A 17,072-nucleotide genomic window follows, 5' to 3' on the forward strand; every position below is an offset into this window, starting at 1 on the left:
TCACGTTCACACGTCTTCAATACTAGCTTAAGTAAATATGTATATAACACCAACTGTTTCTAAATGTTATCTGAACAAGAACAAATTCCGATTGGTCCCTTTTGTTCAACAAGAATTAGGCATTGAAGACACTTTTTAACTGCTTTAACGGTTTGATTCCATGAAAGTCACCCTTGTCACTTAAAATTAAATTCGACCGACTTATATAATTATGATGAACAAAGTTTTAAGTTGAAACAGATAGGGATCCATACTTTCATTGCTTTTGTTATACTTTATTCGTTCAAAAAGGTCCTTTATTCACAATGAGATCGTTAATGTGTATTCCAACGCTAATTATTTTCTTTTCCTTATAAAACGGCAGGTAAAAAGTGAGGTATTAACCCCCTAATTAGCTTGTGATTGCAGAAGATAATATACGTAACTATTCCCCCAAAGAAGCATGTTAACAACATACTAGAACAATTAACACTTTTCTTATCAGTGTATAATCTTACCGAATACGGTATTAGTGTCCTTATTTAAGAGGAAGTGCTTTTTTCCGTATCCCCCTGTGGCCCGGCCATGCAGTAGCCCCCCCCCCCCAGGCCTACAAGATGCTGGTTGCATCATGGTCCATTGTTGCATCGCCACGTTGTGTTTAAAGAACCACCTGGTTTGGTGCTGTTTTGGGGATAAGTGGTTTTATTCCTTTTATTTGGACTGCAAGCATCATTCTGCACGAAAGAAATAAAAGTAAGGCTCCACATGCACATAGAAATGCAGTGCATTTATCGTCAGTTATCTTGAAGCAGCAGTTCAACCTCAACACAGATAAAAAGAGGAACTGCTTTTTAATTTTATTTTTTATTGAGAGTATTAAAATGAGGGCCTGTGACAGAGGGCCAATCTACCCTCCACGAATCGGCCTTGGGTTTGTTCTTTTGAAGACACCGTAGGTAATGATTTCTTATTTTTGTTCCGTACCCGTACCCTTTGCGTATATTCACTGCACTTTTTATTGGTCGCTCAAATTCGTGCGCTTGTGTTCTTTCCCAAACAACATCTTTTGGTAAGGTAGTTTCTTTTGTTTTAATTTTCCATATTTGTGACTGTGTATGGGACAAGAAAATTTAAGGTCATGCCATTTTGGCCTTTTAGTTTTAGTTATACATTTGATAAGATCTGATTGGGATTTTTCTGTAGTTAAAGTAGCTTTTGTTTAAGTTTTGTTGGAGTCGATGTGTCGGTGCTTGGGTTGAGGCTTGTGTGCCGTTGGCTTTGCGTGCCGTGCTGAATCATTGTGAATGAGAATGAATCAGCTGGAAATTGGAATTGAGACTTGACTCGCATGACTCCACTGAGTAGTGTCTAGTGAGTGTATTGTGTAGTAGTGAGTCACTGAGTGTGTTGATATTTGACTCTATGTTCGTGGGGTGGTATTCTGAAAATTCTCTTAACTTTTCTTGTAAGTATTCTTGTATTAACTCGGCAAGATAACATTAACAATATTCAATAACACTTAACAGCTCACTTATGGCGTTATGCTAAAATTCTCTTAAAATTCGGTATTCTGAAAATTGTCTTATCGCTGTAAATTGTACAAACTTTTTTTAAATATTTTAACAAATCCTTCACAAATTTGTGTTAAATATTCTAAAGATTCTTAACCTACTGTAGAAGAAAATATCACAAAAAAACTCACTAAGTCTAAGATGAAAATCCCGATATTAGAAGGGGTCCTAAAGCTACGCACTCAATTTATCATGCAAAAAAAAAGTTTTTCCTGTGCCTAAATTTCTAAATAATGTTCATATTCTTATAGTAAATTTGAAATCAAAGTGAATATAACTCCAAACAGTTGCTGGTTTTCTCTGTATTAAGTGATTTATTGCAGCCTCTGTAGAAAACACTTATTAATATTAGGAATCGTTCGTCACTCTGCAATCACAGCTCCATACACAGAGTGCGCATTTTGCTATGAAATTGCATGCGCATTGGAGTGGTTATATCATAACCTTGTTCATTGAATGAGTGGTGGTGCGTAGCTTTAGGACCCCCTACCATAATCATGGTAATGTAAGTAAAGTCAGGACGTCCCCTGTTTTTATCTCTGACATGCCCAATCAACCAATTATTAATTTTTATTAATAATAATATACTTAGGCCAACCAGTAGAAGTGTCTTCTAGAAAACAAAGCATGATTGTTGATATGGCGTAATTTTCCTTGTGCCCCTGACGGCGACGCTTACATGTATGCTTGTGCGCTCAGCTAAAAAAAAAAATTGCTAAGAATTTTCAGAATACGGATTTTATTGTAACTCTGAAGATACAAGAATATTTCTCCTAAGACAATTTTCAGAATACAGCCCCAGATTAGGTTGACTTAATCATGGAAAAAGATGAATGAGAACTGAGCAGGAGAGAAATAGTGCAGGGAAAAGGAGAAGACATGATGCATTGAATGAGATGAGAATTACATGGAGATTATTAGACTTGTCAATGTGTGAATGTCAGTCACTAGGTAAGGAAAAAGAAGAATGCGGATTAAAATAAAAAGAAAAAAAAATTAAGTGGGCAGCTGGCAGAAAAGGAAAAGGTCTAATCATGTTAAGACAAGCAATAGTCAATACAGAGTATACTATAACTGTCTAACCCACAGAAGAAGAAGGAGAGGAGAGGGCAGAACAGAAAACGAGGGTTTAGAAATGGACAAAAGAAAAAATGTGGTATGAGAAAAGGAATATTATTGGGTCTCAAGAATAACAGGGAGATAATATTAAGGAAAAATAAAGGAATAGGCTGGAGAAGGGAAGGAGTGGAAGACTAAGCCTTAATGCCAGTGCGGGAAATGAAACCAAAACGCAAGGAGAGAATCAAACTGAATCTGAGAAGAAAGAATAAAATTAAGGTTCAGTACCAAAGTACAGTGTAATTTGATCAAAATCAGTTCAGAGAATAAGCATTATGGAAGTTTTCAAGGGGATCCTCAAATTGATGAACATTCTTCTAAATTGCTAATTTTGTGGATAACTCTCCATTTTTGTACATTTTTTTTCTGATTTTCCCCATTTTCTTCCAAATCACATCCATGCAACTTGTGAGGAAAAGCATACTGTATAATTCACACCACATATGTTCAGGTTAGGCGAAGATAATCAGAAATGTAGTAAAATAAAGGGGAAAATTTGTGTATAAAATTTGCCATTTTGAAGTGCTCATGTTTACCAATTTCAGGATCCTTTTGGAGAGTTACAAGACTTTTCAAACTTTTATAACTCTTATTTTATAACTGATTTTGATGAACTTGTTTAAAAAGTTTCCTCTCATTTTACTCTTTCCAATACAATCAATTCTCTCTTTGTGTCTTGGTTTCCCTTAATGGATCTTCCGACCATTACTGGTCCATGGCACAGTCATAATGAAATGGGTACAAGTGCCTTGGCTCTTCCGATATATCCTGACTTGCTTTTTGATTTTGAATTTTGGGCCCTGTTGTATCAAAGTTAATATCACAATAACTTTCTATGACTATGTAATTGTAACCTCCATGAAATCCTTGAGATTTTAGATTTGGCCACTAATCAATGCTACCATGGCATTTTGTATTTTGCATTTATTTACTTTCCGTTCACAAAAAGTAACAGAACATTGCAAATTCAAATATGTCACAAAGTATTGCAATCATAAGAATTCATAACAAATTAGAAGATAAACTGATATTTTATCTGATTTTGTCTAAGATAAGTAAAAAACAATGCAGAAGTTATTTACACAGGTTGTAGTTAGCAATGGATAGCAAAGTTGACACAATTGTAACTGGGCAATTTCATAAAATATAAACGTCTGACCCCCTTTATGTGGGACTTCATGAAATTTTCTGTCTCTGATTTCTTGTTCTTTTGACAGTTTGTAATGTTCTCAAAGGACCATGACTTGGTCAGTTTATTAACTTGAAGTGAAGTAAGACTTGAGAAAAATGGTGGCCAGACATACAAAAATGTTGATCATTTTATGGAATTGCCCAACTTTGATCCAACAGTGCCTAAGGCATTATTACAAACTGTCTTTCAAACAAAAGTGAAAAGGCAAATTATTATAAGTTTATTGTGTTTATATATTTTTTTTTACATGTTGCAGTGACATGTACATGTATTTTTCTTGTTCACAGACTTTCATCCTAGTTCCAACGATTATTTTAGTAAAAAAAACCCAACAAAAATGAAGGTTAGTGTTGCCAACTTGGATAACGCCCTCATAAGTCTGGAGGTGAGTCCGGAGATTGAGTTGGAGAACTTCAAAGTCTTGGTGGAGATGGAGTTAGGGCTGTCGGCAAGCGAGTGTGTCATCCTCTTCAACGGAAGACCCATGCTGGACATGAAGAAGACTCTGAGTGCTTACGGCGTATCCGACGGTGAAGTCCTCCTCCTCCAGCCGTTGCCGACGATGCCGCCGCAGAATCCGCAATCACAACAAGGCAAGACATCCTCACTTTTTGTTATGGTTCATAAATTCTTATTTGAAATGTTCTATCCACCCCAAATATATTTTCCCTGGGTTTTATTTGTACTGTTTCAGATGATTCAAATTATGAGCTTTAGATGTTGCAGAATCAACACTTGCTCTTTTTTTAATCGTATCTAATGATTTTTTTTTTCTTCAAATTAATGAAATTTTACTAATGACCGAAAGATATCTACTCTTTTTTGGAGGGTCTAAAGAATTATGAGGAATCAACTCATTTGCAAATGGACTGGTCATGAAAAATGTTTGTCAATAAGTTTTCATGTGGAACTCAACTCAGTTTTAATCACCCAAACGTAACCCTTTATAATGTCTGTAATTTTCAATTAACACATGGAATACCAGATATCTTTGTTTATTAATTTTCAGTGGTAAATTGATATATATTTTTAAAATCTAGTGGGTGGTAAACTTCAAGTCCAAAAATAAGTGATGGAAAAATTTAGTTTCTACCGTTCAATTTGAAAGATAAATTTTACTTTTGGTAATTGGTTTCAATTAAAAAAAAGATCTCTCATATTAATTGTGAAAAAAAGTTTATAATGAAGAATGGGTGTTTTATGTTAAACTAAGTAATCAAAACCATTGCATTACTCATTAGTTCAGAGAGTTACATAGTTTTCACTTCACATAGAGGTGTAGATATTGGACATCTTAATATTAAATGAACAGCCTATGAAACCATTTCAGTTGGTTTTTGTCTCACCTGCATAGCAGAGTGAGACTATAGGCGCCGCTTTTCCGACGGCGACGGCGGCGTCAACACCAAATCTTAACCTGAGGTTAAGTTTTTGAAATGACAGCATAACTTAGAAAGTATATGGACCTAGTTCATGAAACTTGGCCATAAGGTTAATCAAGTATCACTGAACATCCTGCCTGAGTTTCATGTCACATGACCAAGGTCAAAAGTCATTTAGGGTCAATGAACTTAGACCATGTTGGGGGAATCAACATCAAAATCTTAACCTAAGGTTAAGTTTTTGAAATGTCATCATAACTTAGAAAATATATGGACCTAGTTCATGAAACTTATACATAAGGTTAATCAAGTATCACTGAACATCCTGCATGAGTTTCACATCACATGACCAAGGTCAAAGGTCATTTAGCGTCAATGAACTTTGGCCGAATTGGGGGTATCTGTTGAATTACCATCATAACTTTGAAAGTTTATGGATCTGATTCATGAAACTTAGACATAATAGTAATCAAGTATTACTGAACATCCTGTGCAAGTTTCAGGTCACATGATCAAGGTCAAAGGTCATTTAGGGTCAATGAACTTTGGCCAAATTGGGGTATTTGTTGAATTACAGCCATAAATTTGAAAGTGTGTTGGTCTAGTTCATAAAACTTGGACATAATAGTAATCAAGTATCACTGAACATCCTGTGCGAGTTTCAGGTCACATGATCAAGGTCAAAGGTCATGTAAGGTCAAAGAACTTTGGCCACGTTGGGGGTATTTGTTGAATTGCCATCATATCTCTATAAGTGTATTGGTCTAGTTCATAAAACGTGGAAATAAGAGTAACCAAGTATCACTGAACATCTTGTGCGAGTTATAGTAGTTTTCAAAATCAGCACTGCTGCTATATTGAATCGCGTGATGCAGGTGAGACGGCCAGAGGCATTCCACTTGTTTTTTGTTGTTGTCATATTGTAAATATTGAGAACTATTCTTTTTGATGTGCCATTTTCCCATAACATTCTTCATAAATATCCTGGAATCAGCATACAAAAAGTACACAAGGATGAGAGGAAATTTTTGCCTCCCATCCTACCATCTTGTCTTGCAGGCAAAAAAAAAATTATTTTGTATTTTCGGGGGCTACTTTTCTCAAACAACTGTCTAAATCTGCAACATTGGATGAGCTTTAACATTGCAGTGAATTGGAATGTTTAGGGGCTCTTCTTTATTTCCCAGGGCTCCTTTGAAGCAGTTTGGGGGCAAAATCCACCATCCCCCATTTAATCCCCCCCCCCTGATTGACCACAAAACATATTGAAGAATATTTAGAAAATCAATATCCTACATAGGGTAGAATAATGATATTTGCTTTTTACTGCATATTTGCAAAAAGTAGCCCTTTAAAATTGAAAGAAATTGCCCCAATGTGAAAAAAAGTCCTTGGGCCCGTGACACAAAGGTTAGCGATTAATCACTAATTTGAAAGAGCAACTCTGATTGGTTCCTCGTCAGTCTAATTAGAAAAGTGTGCATGCAACAATGATCTTGATAGTCCATTTCATTTAGCGATTAATAGCTAACCTTTGTGTTATGGGGCCCTGAAAAATCAAAATTATTTACTTACCTGCATGGGATGAATTTGAATGCACTTTCTTTTTATCTTCCACAAATTTTATCATTTTAATGTAAGCCTAGATATTTTGCCCTTGATATTTTCTTCTTAAAATTTATTGTCACTTATAGTTTCCATCTTCATTTCCTCTCACAGCTCGACTTCCTGACTTCAGCAATATCAGAGTACCTGGGTCGTCTCCAAGAGGACCTAGACCAACTGGTGCTGGGCCATCCACTAGACCAGTTCCAAGACCAGGCCCCATTGAAGAGGACCCAGCTAGACTGATGGAGATGCTGAAGGCCAACCCAGCCGAGGTGGCTATTTTGAAAGAGAACAACCCACCTTTAGCGGAAGCCCTAAATGAAGACAATCTACGTAAGTTTAGAGAGCAGGTTCATTAGACACCTTGTCAAAAGTGAGGAATCCTGCGAGCGGTTTTTCATTACCAATCATCAAATTTCATCATCTGGAAAGCCAAAATGAAAAGACTCGTTGCACCTTTAATGTGGGATCCCTGCTAAAAGACACAGCACAGTATTTTGACAATGTGCTTTTGGTAATTAATCGGTAAAAATAGAAATGACTACTATGTATAATGATGTAAAATTCCTACAGGGGAAGTTCACCCTGACAAAAAGTTTATTGTAAAAATGAAAAAATAAAAAGATAAAAAAATGATTAAAAAAATAAAAAATAATTAGAAATATTGCAGAAGGTTTTAGAAAAATCCATCAAAGAATAAAAAAAGTTATTAGAATTTTAATCATTTGATTTGTGACATTATACATGTATGCGAGCAGCTTTACTACATATCGTATAGTAAGAAATGAATGAAATGTCAATTTCTCAGAATACTGAAAATGGTTTTTACTGTATTTGTTGTATAGCAATATACAAGTCATTTCACACCTGTTCCTAAACTGAAAACAAAAATAAGTCATCACGAACCATTGAAAATTTGAGATTTATGCAGTTTATATTGTATAACATATATGGGGCAGCTGCTCGTTAATGACGTCACAATGCGTACATGTAGTTAAACCACAACTTTAGAACAGAGTTTATTAAAATGAACCGGGTTCAGGAAATGGGCCTCTTTGTTCTGACAATGGCGGGGCTCGAATTAAGAATTTAAAGGAACAAGGCCTATTTTTTAAAAGGGTACTTCAAGGAAGGGAAGGTACTGTAGTGCTCACTTTAGGGACATCCAAGACCAGTAAAAAAGGGCATCAATAGTAAAACATACTTTTCAATGGGACACATGTTTTGGATTAACACAGGGCACCAAGGCTTCAGACAAAAAGGGCGCTTATTTTGACCTTCAGTCCACAAACACTTGGAAGGACATCAAGGCCATTCTGAGGTCATCGAAGGCCATGGTCTTGGGCGGCTTTGGATTAATTCGAGCCCTGAATGGCAATGTATAGAAGTTGTAATTTTGGTAGTATAGTACTTATGTCAATATTTGCATGTGTCCTCATTTATTTTTTGCAGAAAAATTCACAGAGGTGCTTGAGAGACAGCGGAAGGAGAGAGCCGAGCGTGAAAGACAGCGGATTCTCTTACTAAATGCAGATCCGTTTGATCTCAGTGCACAAACTAAGATAGCTGAAACTATAAGGTAAGTCCCACACGTTCTCTCTGTACAGCAGTGTAAAGGCGCACTTCATCATGATTCGGAACAAGAACTTTGAGAAGCCATTAAACACGGGAGCATTTCATGAAACAAAAAGTCGGTGACTCAAAACTGATACCTGCTACAGCTGAAATCCTTGCATCTGATTGGCTCAGGACAAACCATTTTATTGCATTAGTATCTTTCGTTTGATTTTGAAAAGTGTTTAAAGTAGGGTAATCACCAAACCCCCCCTTATATTGGCACATATTTAATTACCAACTTCTTTCCACACTAGGAAAATTTGTGAATTTCTCACTGTGATTCATATTGTTTTCATAGGCCCGTATTCTGAAGTCAGGTTTAACTTAGACTCAGGTTTAAAGTTGTGGTTTAAGTATGGGAAGCCAAAAGTATCAAATTTTTTATTAAGTTGTATGTTTCTTATGTTTACTGTGCTCTTTCCTGATTCATCGATGGTGAAGACAATAATCTATATATACTTCCTAGACAATTATGAATGATTTGAGAGCCAAATGAGCTGAAATATGATATCTCTACCGTTGGTGATTTATGTAACAATTGGCTGTCCATACTTAAACCACAACGTTAAACCTGAGTTTAAGTTAAACCCGACTTCAGAATACGGGCCTCTGAATTTAACTTCTGAAGGTTTCCATGGCAAAGAAGAAGGGTGCAGTGGTTTCATGGTACACCATGTATTCTTTTGTGGTCATATGTTGGTCCTTTCTTTCTCCTGAAGATAGGAAGAACACAATTGTCGAAATGTCAAGTTTGGGTGGTCCTTTTCAGGACCAACATATGCCCACAAAAGATATAATAGTGTACTTTGGAACTACTACAGTCTTCTCTGAATTTGTTTATTTTGAAGTATTTCACAAAGATCAGTTCAATAAATAAAGAGAACGCTGATGTTACCAATAATAATAATAATAATAATAGATGCTTATATAGCGCATAATATTCGACAGAATCTCTATGCGCTGTACAAAAGAGGTGATTAAGTCTAATACAGGTATACTTAAAATAAAATACATAAATACTAAATGAAAAATTAACAAAACATTGTAACATACCGCCCCTAAACAAAATAATCTAACATGAGAACAAGTACGTTTTTAAAGATTTGAGAAAGGTTGAAGAATAAACGCTTGAAAGAATTCATTTTCTGATTTCATGAACATCATATCATTTATTTCACTCAGGCTGCAGAATGTAGAAGCCAATATGGAGACGGCCATGGAGCATGCACCAGAGAGTTTTGGCCAGGTCGTAATGCTCTACATCGATTGTACGGTCAACGGTCATCCAGTGAAAGCTTTTGTAGATTCAGGTAAGAAGATATACACGGGTATTGTGTACAGTCCCTGGGGGTGTTCCACTAATGGCTAAAATTGATAACAAATACTAAAATTGATCCCAAACACTAAAATAGGGCAAACTTGTTTTATGTCCAAGAAGAGCTTTATATATATATATATATATATCGCTGTTTGAAACTTATTCACTGAGAAATTTGTAACATGAGTAGGTTGATTGGTGAGATTGAGTGCGTTCATGAATATAAAATGTACTATGATCATTAATTGAGAGAACTGAGCATACGTACACAGGAGAGAACAACATGGGTGGGGTCATCAGGAGTCAAGATCGACTCGATGGCACTTAACATCAATATCACATGATCAGTATTGTGGTTGAGGATCGGGGGAGTGGACAGCATCCGCGAGAAAAAAAGCACACACCAAAAAGGGCATTTTTCATAGGAAGGTGTGTAACGCAAAGAGAGTGTGAAAATACCAAAAAATAGAAGAAAAACCCCCTAAATCACTTGTAAACCTGAACGCGAGAAAGGGTATGTAATTTGCTGTGGGACCTACTGTAGTCTCAAGGCCTATGACAGAAAATCCTTTGCGCAAACCTCGATAAAAGCCCAAATTCGAGTCTTAACAGTTTCAGCTGCATTTTTATTGTCATAAGGAATGTTAACAATATTTTGTTCAACTATTTCAGGAGCCCAGATGACGATCATGAGTCAAGCGTGTGCCGAGAGGTGTAACATCATGAGACTGGTAGATAAACGATGGGCGGGCGTGGCCAAGGGGGTCGGCACCCAAAAGATCATCGGCAGGGTACATTTAGGTAAGATTGAAATCTCTGTAGTTTGATTGGGTCATTGTGGGAATTATGATTGGCGCTCATAATGAGCGGGTGACGTCACCAGTTCCCTAATTTGCGTATCAACCAGGATTTGCTTATAACTTTTGTAGAAATAGTGGCACTTTGAAGTGTCATAACTTTCTTATTTTACATCTGATACTGATGAAATTTCCAGAGTTATGTTGTCTCGTCATTCAAATCTACTTTTTCTTGGGGTGGCCTTGAAACAATTTCCACTCTTCTTTCTGTAATGCTTTAATGCTGTAGTTATTGGCAGGCTTAGATAGATGATCATAGACCAATTTTGTTGTAATGAATTGGTTAATGGACAAACTAGGATTAGACCATGTGGGACGAGACCAAAATGAAGTGACCAAGTGGGTGTAGACCAAGTGGCAGTTGTATTATATATATATATATATATATCTCTCTCTGCAGGTCAGATTCAAATAGGCGGTGTCTACCTACAGTCATCATTCTCAATTCTTGAAGATCAACCTATGGACATGCTTCTTGGTCTTGATATGCTTAAAAGACATCAGGTAACAGTTCTGAATGTTATCAGCTGGGTTTAGTCAAGGCCAGTACTTCCGAGTCATGAGGCCGTTGGAGAAGACCCTCTCCCGTAAACTTTGTATACGTGACTCTGGCCGAGACCAAGGCCAAGGCTGGCTAAATAAGGCCCCAAGGCTGCCTCGATTGCATCCCTGGTTATCAGTTTCTTACGAATTGACATTTCAAAAAAAAAATTTAGAGGCCTATAAATATTAATTGACAAAGTAACATGCCTTGGATATCTTTCTTGTGAAGGCAAACTTGAATCTTGATTGCTGGTATGCGAATTGAAACCGTTGGCTATGTTTTCTCTTGTTTGATTTATGTGTGAATTGCGCAATCATGAGTTGTGATGTGTCCATGTTACTAATAAGGAAGCTTGAAATGTGTTAAGCTTTCATTTGCCCCCATTTGTTTTAATATTCATCTTGTTTCTCTTATATTTCCTCCAAAGAGGGGTCAGGTCCCTGTAACATAGAGCTTAGTGACTGATTTCTATGATTGAATGCATTGATTATTGTGTATGATCAATCATAAAATCAGCCCCACGATCAATTGCTAAGCTTTATGTAACTAGGTCCTAGCTTTGATGCATTATGAATCATATCAATTATTATTACTTCCAGTGCTGTATAGATCTAAAGAGGAGCTGTTTGGTGATAGGTACCACGGGGACGGAGACACCATTCCTCAGCGAAGCAGATATACCGGTAGTAGACCGCAACAGCCAGGGTGTGCCAATGGACGTGAGAGAAGCGGAAGATAGGAGTCTAGCAGAAGCACTGGCTAAATCAGCAGCAGAATCAGGTACACAGAGACAGTGAAAGAGTACAAACAAGAGTCTTTCCCCTCTTGCTTTTATATCGCTTGTTGAATCATTAGACTGCGGGCGGGTGTTTCATAAAGCTGTTTGTAAGTTAAGAGCGACTATAAGAACGACTGGTGATCCTTTCTTGTGGTAAATGGTACACACCATTGGCGATGATTTAGCGCGCAAGAAAGGATCACCAGTCGTTCTTAAAGTCGCTCTTAACTTACGAACAGCTTTATGAAACGGCCCCCTGCTTTTTTGGTTGCAGTATTCAAGTTATACTTTAAAGGCTTTACATATATGCCAGTTTTGGTAATAATTCAAAATGAATTCAGGCATAATCCAATAAATTGCCACCCAGGTATTTCTGTGCATAAATGGAAAAGAGATATGTGCCCAATTATTCTGGTAGAAAATGCGAAATTGCTTAGAAATTGGCAAATTTGGCGTGGCATTCAAGCTAGGTGTCAGGTCTTTTCCCAAGCAATGATACTACACTGTCCCACATGTGTTTATCTGTGTTGGTTATCTTCAGTGTGATAGTTTTCAGCATTGATTTCATGATTTCACTAGTTAGGTTTATGTAGATGTACCATATTTAAGAACAATTGACCTTCGCTTTTAAAGATTTGCACATGAAATGATTGTTTGCTGCAACTACATTAGTTTAGCTTTATTGTTTCCAAAGTAAATACAACATTTATAATTTTATAATGCCCATTTGTTGTGACTTGTTATTTGAACCTTGCTATTTTTGTCCTTAGGTGCTGTAGGTGGGCCTTCCACTTCAGGGGCGACTGCCTCTGGCGCCGGTTCAAGCTCAGGAAGGGTCTTGGGGTCACCTGCAACCTCCAATTCGTCATCCTCGTCATCATCATCCGCTGCTGCCGCCTCTCGAATGTTCCCAGAAGCGGACGTCAAAAAGCTCGTCGACATGGGCTACCCTCGCGACCTAGTCCTGGCAGAACTCCGGAAAACAGGGGGCAATGTGAACAAAGCCATGATGGCACTCTTTGCCAAGTCAGTATCAGTCCCGAAACGGTGACCCACCCGCGAGTATGAACAGTGTGCGGGGCAGGATGTCATTCCAAGAATTTTTTGCGAGTTTTGATATACGCTATTTCTTACGGTGTCTTTGATTTTTTGTGTCATCAACGTGTCAATGTCTCAGCAAGTCAAGTGCTTCCAACTGCTACAATAAAGAAACGTGTCGACTCTTTTGAGTTTTTGGCACGCTTGAAAATCCTGTGACCTGATCCAAGCAGAGCATGGATACAATTTGTAACCATCGCACCATAAAATAGAACATGCAATCAGCTTTCATCCTAATGTCTTATTGTCGCAATGATTGTAAAAAAAAGGGTATTTATATTGTAAGGGGTTAAAGGTGCTCCTGTATTACTCCTGCTAAGCCAGGCTACCGATTTTGGTGCTGAATGCTTTTTGAGGAATTCTTTCCTGCCAATCACATAAAGATTTTAGTACTCGATCTTTGTGAATAATATTCTTCTACACAAATTTGCAAAGTTGGAGGCCGATGTCGTCTCAGTGATTATAGAATAATGAATAATTATTTATAATTCAGATGTTACTAAGCGCACAATGTTCTGACTATAAATTAATTACCGCTATCTGAAAATAAACTTGCAAACAATAAATTGAAGAAAAAAAATCACTTATTTTCAGAATCAGAAAAAAAAAAGAACAAAGTAAAGATGTGCACCTTCATATGTGTGTAGACCAACCCTCAACTAATTAAGTGGGAAAAATTTTAAGCATTATAAAGAATGTCTTTTTAGCAAGGTCATAAATTGAAGTCATACTATTTGTGCTTGCATGAATTCTGCAATAACTTTACTTGTTCATTTTGGAAGAATTTCAAACTAGCAGAGATAAAGTGTAGGCCACATATTGCCGGCCTTTACCTTGGCCGAGTCACATGTATAAAGTCTATAGGAGAAGGCTTTCTCCAGCACCCTCGTGGCACGGAAGTACCGGCCTCATGGCTCGGAAGTACTGGCCTTGACTACATCCTTGTAAATTAGGATGTTCATAGAAAGAGCAGAGTGTGGGAACCCTTGGGTCGATGTCACATGTATGTAGTCCCATATACTCACAAAATGTGTACATGGCATGTGACTGTTGGTAAGACCCAAGTGTATCTCTTATCAGTTCTTGCTATCGCTGCTCATGTATTCAGTCATTGAGGGAGAGACAGAGGATAAGGCTGCTACTGCCTGCCATAGGTAATATTGATTAAAGTTAACTTGAGCCTTTTCCCAATCACTTCCAAGAATCAAACTTTGTGGTGAACCTTGACAGTAATTTTCTTTTCACACACAAAGACATTTTAAGTGTCAATTTTATTACTGCATGTTATGCATGAGACTATCTCCATATCGGCCAGATATTGATGACCAACTTGCTTTGCAAGATGACCAAAACGTCAAGGAAATTTACTTGAACATGCTGTAGTCACTGAATTTTCTTGATAAGTTATCAGTTAATACCAAGTGTTTTATAATAATTTTAGATAATGTTTTTAAATGTAAAGGTTTGTTTATGTGAATTCATGTACTTGTACCTTCAATAATGAGTGAGCTAATCCATTTTGAAATTGTCTGTTGCAAAGGAACTTTGATTACAAAGAGTTGGTAAATGCCACCTCATGCGGTAAATTGCCACTTGGTCTACTCTTAATTTGGTCTCGGACAACATGGTCCAGTCAATGTTTGGTCTCACACCTCATCCTTGTTCGTCTACAACCAGTTCATTTGGTCTAATTGCCATTTAGCCTGATTAGATATTTGTCTGATTATCCAGTTATTAGGCTCTACTCATATCTCGTCTGCTGTTAAATAAAGGAGTGAACAGAAGGCCTTCTCTGTCAGGAATTGAAACAAGTTTTATATGTGCTACTCTTGAGAGGAGACCCACTTGCAGACATGCCAACCATTCCCTATTTAGAGTATTCCTCTTTTTCCTCTTTCCTCTTTTTTGCTGTAACTACACCAATACTTTTTTGTATGATTTGTTACTTTTTTTTAATAATTATTGATCATGGAGTATGTATTATACACAGCGTGTGACACCAGTGCCGGTCCGACAGTCCCAGACCGGTAAAAATCACCGTCGGGCCAGTAACTTGTTGCATGAAAAGAACAAGTAAATTCTTGCCTACAAGCACATTTTTAAAAGGGTGAATTATCAAGTTTTCAAGTAGAGTCATTTCACATGTTTTTTTCACCGATCTCACTACAACAGGCTGGCGATTGTTACATTGAGACAAATTTTTAAAAATACTCTTTTTGTCAAAAAATACCTTATTTTCATTATAAGAATACTTATTTCGGTTATAAAAGGTTGGCAGGTATGCACTTGTTGATCAAAGTTTCTATCAGGGTCTGTGCAAGTAGACTAACTTGTATCCACTTGGTCTATCATCACCCGTCTACTGTATATGATTAAGTGAACTTTTTTTTAATGTGGCAAAGTGCAAAATAATACTATTAAGTGACAATTAGACCAAGTGAGTATTAGATTAAGTGATGCTTAGACAAAACAGTAATGAGACCAAGGAATGTTGCATTAAAGTGTAATGTTGGAAAAGTGTTTTGGTTTTACTGGTATGTTTTTCACACATTCCAACTGTTGCAAACGTGTAACATATAACAAAGTCATTCGGGTCACTTATTCTCAAAACAATTGTTGAACAAGTAATTACTGACACTTCTAAACTGAAGTACTTACAGAAGCATTTATATTATCAGATTTTTAATATTGCCCTATAATTTCTAATGTAATATTTAGAGTTTTTGACCAATATTTTAATCATTACATTTTTACAATTTTATGAAAATCAGGCTATATGTACTGTATGTACCTTGTACATCCAACCAACTAAATATGGGACATTTCCGAAGAATTTGTCTCTATCATATGAAAACTGTAATGCTTTCAAATTAAATCCCAAAGTGAAGTGAGAATGGTGAAAAATGTAAATCTAGCATACATACATGTTGATTATTTCATGGAATTTTCCAATTTTGTTGTCAAATATTTGAATGTGACCTCAATACTTCTTCTAACTTGTAAATCTTTGCACGGGAAAGCAAGGCATTGAAATGAAAGAATGGCAATCTATTTGGTTTCATTTTTCAGACAAATGCACATACATGTTGTATTCAACAAATGACGATACTTGCCAACTTCATCTCATTATTTTGCCTGGTAATTCAGTATGTGATACATTATCTACAATTTCTAAAGTAACCATGACATTGTAGAATTTCATTGTCATGATACATATTAATTTATTCAGCAGGTAAATCTGTGTCATGTTTAAACAATGTTGTTAAGGTGCCAACAGAGACATTTTACTAAAATTATAATTTTGAAAGGCATTTGAATACCATTCCGAAAGATTTGTTCTCAAAGATTTTGTACTTAATCCAGATACCCCTCAAAAGAAAACAGCACCTGAAAATACATACCTGATGTCTGAAGACAAGTCTTACAGACATGAAATATTTATAAACTAAAAGGTTGATTGAGGCATTTTACTATCTTTTCATAACTTTTCAAACTTTCAATGCATAATATATTTCAATTTAAGGCTTACAGCATAATGACCCCATAAGTATCCATGATTGATTACTGTTTAATTGTAGTTGTGCATTCCAAAAGTTTGACATCAATCCTGATCAGATACGTTTTTATACCATTTTATTCTGAAATTGATTATTGTGAGTGAATTTTATTGTAAGTATAGGAGACCAATGAAGATGTTTTCATTTTATATTTCTGTATTGTATCTGTCTGTTGTACTTCTCCCCCTTTATGTCTCCTTATTTATCTTCTCCCTCTCATTTTCCTCTTCCTCTCCGTTTCCTCTTCCTTCCTCTTGATCTCCTCTCCTTTCTCTATTTCTACCTTGTCTTCTCTTACTCTCCCCATCTGTCTGCCTCCATCCTCTCAATCCTTTCCATTTTCTCATTCTACTACCAGAAGCAACAATTTTATGTGTTACATATATTACAGTGTTGGACATGTACAAACAGAAACATGAACTTATTTACAAAATACCAAACTTGTCCTT

The 17,072-nt window shown here is 36.5% G+C and overlaps 1 protein-coding gene across 5 annotated transcripts; it reads left to right on the forward strand.

The window, feature by feature from the left end:
• The first annotated feature begins 591 nt into the window (after nt 1–591).
• LOC129276269 (protein DDI1 homolog 2-like) lies at nt 592–17,063 on the forward strand. Of its 5 annotated transcripts, none has more exons than XM_064109884.1 (9): nt 592–735; nt 4,152–4,457; nt 6,966–7,187; nt 8,307–8,433; nt 9,654–9,781; nt 10,462–10,590; nt 11,047–11,150; nt 11,790–11,970; nt 12,739–17,063. In XM_064109884.1, exons 2-9 carry the CDS (start codon nt 4,202–4,204, stop codon nt 13,017–13,019), a joined length of 1,428 nt encoding a protein of 475 aa, XP_063965954.1. In that variant the 5' UTR covers nt 592–735; nt 4,152–4,201; the 3' UTR covers nt 13,020–17,063. The 5 variants fall into 5 exon arrangements, with proteins under 5 accessions (XP_063965954.1, XP_063965953.1, XP_063965956.1 ...); XM_064109883.1 differs by lacking the exon at nt 592–735 and adding an exon at nt 912–1,051; XM_064109886.1 differs by lacking the exon at nt 592–735 and adding an exon at nt 969–1,051 and having other exon boundaries at nt 12,748–17,063.
• Nucleotides 17,064–17,072: the final 9 nt, after the last annotated feature.

The sequence above is a fragment of the Lytechinus pictus genome, chromosome 14, assembly GCF_037042905.1.
Source record: "Lytechinus pictus isolate F3 Inbred chromosome 14, Lp3.0, whole genome shotgun sequence".
NCBI lineage: Eukaryota > Metazoa > Echinodermata > Echinoidea > Temnopleuroida > Toxopneustidae > Lytechinus > Lytechinus pictus.

Bases quoted from the DNA above. Each gene is read 5' to 3' on its own strand.
- LOC129276269 (XM_064109885.1), top strand. From the start codon at position 1,405: ATGTTCGTGGGGTGGTATTCTGAAAATTCTCTTAACTTTTCTT. The intron at 8,434-9,653 runs GTAAGTCCCACA...TATTTCACTCAG, and splicing joins AAGATAGCTGAAACTATAAG to GCTGCAGAATGTAGAAGCCA. The intron at 9,782-10,461 runs GTAAGAAGATAT...CAACTATTTCAG, and splicing joins GAAAGCTTTTGTAGATTCAG to GAGCCCAGATGACGATCATG.